The 11,542-nt window shown below is 32.6% G+C and overlaps 1 protein-coding gene across 1 annotated transcript; it reads left to right on the top strand.

The window, feature by feature from the left end:
• Window positions 1-4,174: 4,174 nt before the first annotated feature.
• On the top strand, window positions 4,175-7,203 carry LOC149537075 (putative disease resistance protein At1g61300). Its single transcript, XM_089806404.1, has 2 exons — window positions 4,175-4,695; window positions 4,818-7,203. The coding sequence occupies exons 1-2, from the start codon at window positions 4,175-4,177 to the stop codon at window positions 7,201-7,203; spliced, it is 2,907 nt and encodes a 968-aa protein (XP_089662530.1).
• Window positions 7,204-11,542: the final 4,339 nt, after the last annotated feature.

Raw genomic sequence — 11,542 nt, 5'->3', positions numbered from 1 at the left:
TTTGAAAACTACGGATACAAGTGATTACCTTTGGATCAAGTTTTTGTGCTCAGAATTTTTAGTTGCTACAGGATTTTATGATCTTCTAATGCGACAGGTTGGGTGGCTTTCTCTTTGGATGGCTTCTATGTATGTCCAGTGGGAGTGGCATAATAGGAGGTGAGATCATTCATGTTTGAGATGCTGGATACTTTGATTTTGTTGCGGGTACCAAGATGGAGCACTTGGTGTATTTTGATCCATGATGGTGGATGTGCTGGGAGGGATTGTTCCCTTGTTCATTTATGTGGCTATGGATTGACCCTATGCAATGTATACAACAAGTGGGAGATTGTTGAGATAATGGGTGTTGCACACATTGCATAATATTGTTATTTTATTTTATTATGTAATGTTGTGCCGAGATGGACGTGCAACATGTAAAGATTCCCATGGAATATTCTTGATGAGTTGTATTGTAACATTGTGATAATATTTCATGTAATTATTTAATATTGGGAAAAAGAATTAAATGCCCAAGATTAAATGTGGGGTCAGTGGGTTAGGTAGCACATGGTTTATGTAATACCACTTGGTGGTTTTGTGGGACTTGCTACTATATAAGTAGCCACAAGGGTAGTTGTTGTAGAGAGTAAGAGTGAGAAGGAGAAGACAAAAGGCAAGAGTCGAGCAGGACAAGGCTTGACAAGTTAGCCAAGGGAGCATTTGTGAAGGTTGAAAGCATGGCATGGGATGTGTGGATTCATGCTTTTTCACATAGTTTGCTTGGTTGTGGCTATGGCCATGAAGGCTTCCATGGTTTTATGGAAATGGTATTTTTTGCTGAATAATACATGATGATGGATGCTTTTGGAGGCTGGGTTTTTCCCTCAATGAGGGTTTCCCAAGGTATATCTTATGTCACATTTTTGTGGGTATGTTGTCTATTCTCTTGCATGTGGATTTTAATTCTATGTTTATTTCAAATTTATTATGGGTTATGTGGAAACGGTTATATTCTTTGTTGCCAAGTTTCCTTACATATTCTAGGTGAATCAAACGGATCGAGAATAACAAATTCAGAATATCAAATTGAGAATCTAACAAAATCCAAAATATCAAATCTAGAATAACAAATTCAAAATAGTAAATTTCAACAACCAAATAGACTTCAATATGTTTGACTACTTCCCATCTCAGCCAACACATGGACACATTAACAATGCTTCCCAACATCTCTTTAAAAGTCCTTATGCACCTTTGGTTTCTTTCTTGTAGTGAAGTTTCTATCAAGCACCTACATCACCCTTTAAGAAGTTATTGTTGTAAAAAATAATGCACAGACGTGAGTGTTTTTGCAGCCAAGGAGATGACTCCTATTACTCATGGTATTCTCTATACAAGTTACATGCCATCCTCCCTTCTTAGGAATGTGTGACCTCTGCATCTCATATGACTCCCTAAAATGCCTTTGTGGTCACTTAGAAGCAACTCCCTCTCTTCTTATTCCTTCATTCTTCTTCCTTTCCTAGGTTTATTATTCCAAGCTTGAGCCAGCAAGCTTGTCTTTCTCCTCTCTCCTATGACATGCTTGGATTTCTTCCTTCAACACATGTGCCTTATACATCATGCACTCCTCTACTCCATGATAGTGCCTCCCTACATTCCACTAAAAGACAAAAATCTCGCTGGTTGTAACGATAAAGTCATCGATCTTCTAGAAGAAATGATCTAAAACTCATTCATATGCTACTCTAACTCATCACCCTATGATCTGAAATTCCCTACACCCACTCTTTTCTTTGTTTTTAAAATCCTGTAGATTTTCCCTTTTGTCACTTTCCTAACTCAAAGCTCTCCTTGTGTATGGGGTCTTGGGTGCTATGACTTGAGCACACCCTCCAGCCCCCCTCTCACACCACATTGGCCCACCTTTAAAAATCCCCCCCTCCCCTGCCATAACACATCCCAAAAATAGTCAACACATTCCACTAATAATATACACTTGTCTTAACAACTAGGTATCTTATAAGATTTGTCACATTTTAAAAACAATCATTTAACTATTATTAGTTCCTGCCAAAGGTAGAATACTATTGCATCCATTCAACTCATTTTTTCAATTAAATTGATCAATCAAGTAATAGAATTTAAAAAGTTAAAAGGAATTTCAAATGTTTACATCTTTTCTTTATTTTTCAAGATTTTATAATTCATAGTTTTCACTAATCCTATTGACCTATGCTAATTTTAGTAGGGATAAGAATTAATTGCCCTCAACAAATATTACAAAACATATGTCATGTCATATTATTAATGACACTTTATGTCATGCATTAATATCAACTTTATCTTTTTGCAATTACCATATGTTAATTAGATTTTTCTGCAATATATGAAAAGATGTCATTTCATTAAAAAAAATATATATCATTCATTAATAACAACTTTATCTTTTTACAATTGGGTTAATTAGATTTTTTTTTTTGAAAATATTGTTTTGACTTATGTATTTTTACAATATTAGAATTAAATATAATTAAGTTAATAAATATCACTTATTGACATATTATTTAACTTGATAATTTTTTTAACTAATAGAAAATAAATTATGTTATTAATAACGAATGAATTTTTTTCAAATATAGATATTGTTAATTTTACATTATATGATCTAACATTATTTTAATATTTAATTCATTTTTAGAATTTATTTTAATTATTAATTGTTTAAAAGGTTTCAAATTAATGATGTTATTATTGATATGTTACTTATTCCAACAATAAGATGGTTCTTTAAAGACTTGCTCAAGACAAGCTTAAAAAATTTACTCATTTGTCATGCAAAATTATCACAACCCACCTCACACAAATTATTCAAGACATAAACTCAACAAAAAAATTTGAAGACTAGAGAATAATTTTAATAATAGTTCATGTATGATTTGTTTAAATAAAATATTTAAAAGAAGTCTCCTCTACAGGGTTGAAATCTAAGTTCTCACAATTTTCTCTACTCAAATCATAAAGTCCTATAGGTGCACTTTTGAAGATCCAAATGCATTGCACTATTAGAGAAATTTTGGTGCTTTGCATCACTTGTTAAATTATAACTCTAATTTAATTTTTTTATGTTTTAATTATTTTTTGTCAAATCGACCAATGAAAGAGTTTTACTTATAATAAACTCTCACAATAAGTTTGTGTTATAAAAATGAATTGGACCAAAATAAACTGAAGAAATCATGAATGAATTAATGTAAATGGAAGGGGAAAAAATAAATAAATACATAATCAATTCAGAATATTCAAATAATATTTTCTACATAAATTATATTTTTACAATATAGTTATACTAGTTATATTTCTAGTAAACTTTTGACCAAAGTAAAATATTTATTTATGTAAACTTCAAACAATTATATACTGAATAAAAGGATCTAGTTTACAATATAAATCTGAACAAGAGAAAGAAATAAAGGTGAATGTGTAGAAGAGGAAGTTTTTTTTGGTTAAAATTAGGCAGAAATTTGTGTGACCCCATTTTACAACACAAACCGGAACAAGAGAATAATAAAGTTGAACGACGAAGACGAGGAAAGTTTTTCCCTGGTCAAAAATGACTGAAGCTCGATAAAGTCGCGTAGAGAAAATTGCGTGGGATCTTATGAATTAGAAAACTCGCGAAACATAAAGAAAAAAGATTAAATTGGAGGAGGAAAACTGTGGAACACCATTCAGTGGTCAATCGTTGATCATAGAAAATTGAATTTCAAAAGCCAAGTGGCCTCTTTAATAATAATAAGCAATTCACTCTGAATAAAGTGAAGTCAATTTGAAGCCTGAAAACCAAGTGCCCTCTTCTAACGTGTTTGGAAACAAGTTTGATGTGTGAAAACATTTTGCGCAGTTTCACCGCTAATTACGCGGCGCCTTCTTCTAACGTGTTTGAAAACGAACTTTGAAGTTTGAAAACATTTTACGCTGTTAATTACGCGTCTCTCTTTGCTCAGAAACAGAGACACTTGCCATGGGAACTCCGAACAAAGTCAAGAATTAGAAACAGACCTTCCTGTCTACCCATCTACTCTTATTAATATCCTCCCACTATAAAGTTGTCAAATTTTCTGTAGTTTTGTCCATGTCCAGATCACTTCCAGTAATATTTATCATCCCTCTTTGACACTCAGCCTTCATGGCAGGGTCTTCCTCATCTCAAACTCTGAGAAGTTCTTGCAGTGATTTTCGGAGGGAGATGCCTGGTGTCTCTAGAAAACTATATGATGCATTTATCAACCATCGAGGCCCTGACGTCAAAGATACTCTCGCTTTTGCACTTTACGACGCACTGGAGATAAAGGGATGCTGGGCATTTCTTGATGATATGGAATTGCAATTGGGAGATTCAATCGAGCCTTCAATACAAGATGCGATAGACTCCTCTAGAGTGCAGATCGCCATCTTTTCACCACGATATGCAGAGTCCTCGTGGTGCCTAGATGAGTTGCTTCTCATGTTGGAAAGCAAGGCTCGCTTTATTCCCATCTTCTGTGATGTGAAGCCTTCTGATCTTCGCTATCCTGACGAGGGAGTTTATGCACCTGCGTTCGCCAAACATAAACAAGTGGAAAGCAGTGAGGAGAGGATTCACCAGTGGAAAACAGCCCTCCGCTCTTCTTCACTCATCTCCGGCTACCAATTCACAACCACTAATGAGTAAGTGGGGGTTTTTTTTCTGTTTATTTTTCTTTCAACTAATTATTATTCTGCTTTTAGATTTTTCCTTTTTACCCTATGATCCGCATTGATTTGAAACGGTTTTGACTTGTCATTATCAGTAATGTGGAGAGGCTGTGCACGAAGATTACCTTGGCTGTGCAACAAGAGGTCGGGAAGCTGAATGTCTTCCCAACCCGTGGAGATCAAATTGGTCTCCATGCTGCGTCAACAAGTAGACCAGTAGAGGTGAAGAAATCAAGTCTTCTCCCGAGAGATTCACATCCAGTTGGGTTACAATCCAAACTTGAAGACATAAATAGATTGCTGCAAGACCCACAAATTCAAATCATAGCAGTCGTCGGTATGGGAGGCTCGGGGAAGACATTCCTTCTTCAAAATGTTTACAAAGCCGTAAAATTCAAGTATGATCATTCTATTTGGCTCTCTATTTCTAAATTCTATTCTCTCAAAAATTTGCAATATGATATAGCTTCCCACATAGGATTAAGAAGTGAAATTGTGGACGCTCAAGTAACAGAAGAGAGAGCAGCTGAATTGATTCAAGAGCATCTCGAAGGGAAAAGATGTCTTATTGTGCTGGATGATCTGTGGACGCTGTCTACCGAAAATTCTCTGATTGATAAACTTGGTCTGCCGGCTGACAATGATTGTAAAGTTGTGGTTACTACACGAAATAGGCAGGTTGCTCTAAACTCAGGGGCTCGAATATATGAGATGAAAAATTTGTCAGATGAAGATAGTTGGAGACTCTTGTGTATTTACGCATTTCCGCATAGTGGGGGAAAGAGAGCGCCGCAGCAAATAGAGGAGGAGGGTCGGAAGATTGTAAAGCAATGTGGGAATTTGCCTCTGGCTATCAAAACGATTGGAGCATCTCTGGCCAACACTTTACTCCTCAGAAAATGGGAGTCGAAGCGGTGTCAGCTAGAAAGAGTAGTTACTCCCATGGGTGCAGAGCTTGACCCTGTCATGAAGATATTGAAACTGAGTTATGACTCATTGCCTGCACACCTTAAACAGTGTTTTGCATATCTTTCCTTCTTCCCCGAGGACGTGGAGATAGATGCAGAGTATTTGATAAATCTCTGGATAGGGGAGGGATTTGTCCCAGCGGGAGAGTCGCAGTGGGATATGGCTTGGGATTGGTTAGACCAACTCGCCCAGCTGTGTTTGCTTCAAGTATACGAGGGAGACATGGAGTTTAACATTTTAATCAAATACATTAAAATTCATGATCTTTTGCATGATTTGGCCATACATATATCAAAAGAAGATAAATGTGTTTTTTCTGTTGAAGAAATCTCTACCCATACGAGTGGTGCCACGTCTGGCTGGCATCGCATTCTACTGGCCAACAAAGGCCTGCTTGAGTTTTCCATGTCAGACAACCGTCCTGTTTATCTCCGCACACTCTCTTTGTATGCAAATTTTGAGATGACAAGCATTCAGGAAAACTTGTTTACCACTATGAGAGGACTTCGCGTTCTAGATTTGAGCCACACAAGCATATCTACGTTGCCCGCGTCCCTCGGAAAGATGATTCTTCTGAGAGTTTTGAATTTGAAGTACACGGAGGTTATGGAAGTACCAGAGTGTGTGAGAAATTTTAAGAATCTCTTGTTTCTTGCTTTGGCTCGTCACTGCAGATCATTACCAGCATGGATAAGTGAACTTGTATGTCTTCAGCATTTAGAAGCGTGGAACATTGATCGCATGCCAAAGGGAGTATCGGATTTGGCTTCTTTGAGAACACTGCGATCATATTACTTGGACTTGTCCATTGAAGAGGATGAATTTATGAGGTTAGACGATTTGGTGAAGATGACTCAGCTTTGGGAAGTGAAGTTACGTGTTTGGCATGAGATGGAGTTGAAGAGGACGGAAGAAGGAATTCTTGCGCAGCTGGTGAATGTGCGTCATCTGGACATCTTAAATAATGGGAAAAGGCTTCTGCTGTTTTCGGACAAAATGAGAGCAATGAAATATCTGGAGAAACTAACATTAGAGAGTTTTATTGTGCCAAGTTGGATACATGATCTCACAAATTTGAGGAGATTGATATTAATCCACTGTGAACATACTGATTTTCCAGAATTACAAGCAATACCGAATCTAGTGGTGTTAGATATGCAGTCGAATGAGAGGTGCAGAGAAATACCAAAGGCTTTTGGAAAGTCGGGAGGGTTTCCACAGCTCCGATTCTTGACAATTGCGGGCTTTTCTTCATTAGAGCAGTTCCCGGAGTTGCAGAAGGGAGCCATGGCATGTCTTCAAAACTTCAATATATGGGAATGTCCTCGATTGAAAAAAATTGAGGGATTGGAGCGATTGAAAAGACTACAGCGGTTCTATTTGGGAATTGAGGCTGATGATGAATGGGAGAACGAATGGTGGAGGAGTTTACAGGAAGGTAGGGAATATTGGAATCAAATAGAAGCCACAAATCCTCATGTACGTATTGAAATTCATAATTCTAAATATTAAGTGAATTAATTTTATAAGAGGCTGAAAATTCAATGAGATATATATTTTTAATTATTTGTTTTTAAAAAGAGGGAGATTTATTAATTATATTGAATTAATTTTTTTAATGAGATATGTTTTTTAAGGATGTGAAAATGTTTTTCATATTTGTTAAATTTAAAGGTTGTAAGAGTCATTTACGTATATATTAAAATTGAATGTAAAATTTATTTAATTTTAAAATGATATTTTAATCTATATAAAATATAAAATTACATGAAATGTGATAGGTTTTTTTTATTTGTAAAAGAAAATAATTCATTTTAAAAAAAAAACCTATTGATTTAATAGAATATAAATTTATGAGTATAAATTAATTTTATTTATTTAATTAATTTTTTTATGGGTAAGGTAAATTAAGATTATTTTATAAAATAAAATGTGATATATAAGGCTAATTATCTTAATAAAGATGAATAGTTTTAATGAGTACTTTAGAATTGTTCAATTGTTAGTGTATGAATGGTTTCCTCTATCTAAATACCAACTCAAATTATGTGTGTATGGAAATGATTTTACATCTTAGACCACTTTTATGTCTATAGATTTGTCATTTCTTGTTCATTTTGATCATATTCATGTTGCATTTAAATGCTCTCGAATTCATAAAATTTGTCTTTTTCTTACTCCCTATTTGAATTGATAGTATTATGAATACCTTTAGAAGGTTTGAAATTTTCTAAGTGACACATTTTCTATTATCACACACAAAGTGATACTAAATATTTCTTCTTAATTAATTTATTTTTGTATTAAAGATAGAATTAATTTAAAAATTCAAAATATGCAATTTAAGTTTACCTCTATGTCAAGTTTATTTGAAATGGATGGGAGTTGGTAGTTATCTTCAATACATCTACATCACATCAAGGGTTCTAATCAAAGAATGGGTAATTTATGAACAATATCGTATTGACTATTTGTCTGCAACATTAACCAATATAAAACAACAAAAATAATGTGACTATGTTATTTCAAGGCAACATGTCTCATTATATCCTTGTTTCAATTTATTACTCTATGAGGAGAGGAGAAAATAACACAATGGAAAATCAACTTTAGGCCACACGATACTCTACCATTTACCATTACTTCTCTCTTAGATATATCATTGAAAAGGTTTGTGATACTGAAGGGGGAGATTTTGTTTCTCCTTTCATTAATTTGTGAAAATTCTCGAAAGTTTTTATAGGGAAAAATATTGTAGTAGAACAAGAGAACTTCATATTTCAAATAAATTTAGAGCACTGCCCATAAACTAAATGAGTCCATTAGATCTACAAACCAAAATGATTAGTGTGTTCTGGCAACAAAATTAGAGTCAAAAAATGATATCGTACATCTCCTATATCTCCCATGTTGTTTGGCTTATGTATTGATAAACTAGAAGATTAGATAAACATGACCATTGAAGAAGACATTCATTTATATGCTTCATAGGGAAATTTAGTAACACCATATATTATTCCATACATCTTGAAATAACTCTTACATGCCTATATATTCCTTCTAATAATATCTTTTAAATCTTATTTTCTTATTTTCTTATTTTCTTACATTTTATCCATTTCATCTTATTCTCAAGAAAGTCTATTACTAAAATACCAATTAGGGGAGAGGACACAGTACTTGAACACCCTAGCTTCACGCTTGTCAAAACCCTACGTAAAAAAATCAAATTGCTCCCAATTTTTTACAATAGCTTACTTGGCGAGTTATCTACTTATAACTAAGGTTTCAAGTCCATGTCACTCGTTGTGATGCCACATCAGCATGCTTTTTGCCAAGTTGTCCAAAATAGCCCAAAAAAAAAAGTGAGACCAATAGTCGTGCATAAAGGGTACCCATAGTTGAACAGCTGATGTGGCATCACATCATTGGTTACTTTTTAGATCAAAGGGTACATTTTCATTCATTTTTTGGTAATCATCATTGTACTAACAACTTTAAAGTCACTATATTGGTGCAATGTTGTCAAAAAAATTGGACATCAAGTCAGCAAGTGTAGGTATAAAGTAAACAATTTCTATCACAACCATTGGAACCCGTTCAAGTACGGGATCCTCTCCCCTACCTCATTTTCACAAAAGTCGAATCATTTTATGATGATGTTTTATTTTTTATTTTTATTTTTATGGAGGTCAGCATTTTTTCCTAGCCTCTTTGGTTGTCTATTTTTCTTCTTCTTATTTCCCTTTTGATTTGTTTCTTCATATTTTCTTTTTATCAATTAATATACAACTCAAGCTCAAGACTTTAGCTTTTAGATATTTGTTTCTTAACTTGCTTTTCTCCTTCTTAGCCAATAGGATTTTACATGGTGGCACTACCCACCATGAATGCCTCATGTTATAAGAGAATGTCACCAATGCAACAGTCATTTGCCTACCTCTACTATTTCCTAGGAGTTAGAATAGTTGGATATGGAGCTTTTGTGGTGCCAACTACTCTTGTCATGTTAAGATGAAAGTTTTACAAAAGTAATATGAAGATGCAAAATAATCACCGAATGTATATGTATGTGTTAGTCAATTTAAGACATTATTTAGATAGAGAAAAACCATTTTAAAACTAACAATATAAAATGCTCACCAAAATAATTCATCTTTATTAAGATAAATACCTTTATATTTCACATTTTATTTCATAAAATAATATTAAATTATCTTATCCACAAAAACTTTTAATTAAATAATCCAAATTAATTTATATTTGTACATGAAAATTATTGTTATCTTTTACAAATATACAAACGATGTCACTTTTTCATGCAATTTTATTTCATATATAACTCAAATAACATTTTGGAGTTAAATAAAATTCATGATAATTTTTATTATATATCTAAATTATCATTTATAAAATAAAATCAATAAAATTAAATAAATGTCATGATATTTAAACTTAATAAATATTAATTTTATTTTTACCTCTTTAAAAAATATTGAAAATGTACAACAGAACTACCAATTCATTAAAAAATATAAATATCTTTGTATATTTAATTAAAATATATGTGTATTTAAAAGACATATATCATGATTCTAAGATGGTAAAAAATATGATTCCAAATTTATGTAAATTTGAAGAGGACAATAAGATAATTAGTCAAAGAAAACAAGTCAACTAGAGGAGCCTCCAGTGAGAAATTTATATTGCTTGTAGCAAACTAGCCAATAGACAAAATTATACAAAATATTAAATTTTAAAAATAAGTTCATGTGAAATGAACAATACTGGACTATTGTTGTCCTTGAGAGGGGTTAACCTCTTAGATCAATGCTTGATATAGTATAACTCATTGATAACTCATTCCTCAATCAAAACCCTCAATTTGAAGTAGGTCCATAGAGAGTAACTACCATCTCTCATACATGTGGAATAAACTTAACAAAAGAGTCAAATTACAATGCATATGCATCTGCCAATTTTATTAATTCTATCTTGATCAAAGAAATTAATTAATTAAATATTAAAAAATCAGCATTGCTCATCATAATAAAGAATGTGTCCCTTAGCAATTTCCAAAACTTTACAAAGGTATTCATAAACTTGTTATTAAATCATGATAATAATAAAGATATTAGCCATTAGTAATGTAATTGAATAGATTTCTCACATCATATATTTTTTGTTAAATGAATATTTTATATCAATGAATTCATGTATGACAATTAGTTTGTACATTGTCATGTAGAAAATAATAGAAATAATGAGAGGTACACATGTATATATTTATACATGTGGACATATATCTTTATTTGTAAATTTAAATTTAATTATAATTTCACTCAAATAGTTTACATATTATACCATCCATATTCAATAGTAAACAATATAATTGACCTCCCTAACCTAAATGACAAATTGTACCCAAAGTAGATTGTAGATAGATCTAGGTGTTACAATATAGCCACTTTTATGATAGATGATGTAATAGGCCAACAAAATTTATCAACCAGAAATGGTCTCAAAATCAAGATATACATTCTCATAAATCATTTTCTTACTCTATTATATTCCTAATTTATAATGATTTCTTAATCTATTATCTAGTATTTGAGATTGAACTATAAATTATATTGTACTTTTTGGTGTAATCTATGCATTATTGAATCTCATCTAAATAATCTTGCAGATAATGTAAACTACACACTAATAATAACCAAACATAAAAAAGAAAAGTGTTCTCAAAAGTCTATGAAATGCTTACTTAGATTGCCACTTTCACCTACTAAGCCAAATTTTCTTATGTAGAATTTAATTACATATCTAAATTATAATTTCCTCAAGCATCAAG

The sequence above is a fragment of the Cupressus sempervirens genome, chromosome 10, assembly GCF_028749045.1.
Source record: "Cupressus sempervirens isolate cs-2001-9-10 chromosome 10, ASM2874904v1, whole genome shotgun sequence".
NCBI lineage: Eukaryota > Viridiplantae > Streptophyta > Pinopsida > Cupressales > Cupressaceae > Cupressus > Cupressus sempervirens.
Note: the sequence above shows the minus strand (reverse complement) of the source record. Positions and strands in the feature narration are given on the sequence as shown.

Coding starts and splice junctions, on each gene's coding strand:
- LOC149537075 (XM_089806404.1), top strand. CDS start 4,175: ATGGCAGGGTCTTCCTCATCTCAAACTCTGAGAAGTTCTTGCAGTGAT. Junction 4,696..4,817: donor CAATTCACAACCACTAATGA/GTAAGTGGGGGT, acceptor TGTCATTATCAG/TAATGTGGAGAGGCTGTGCA.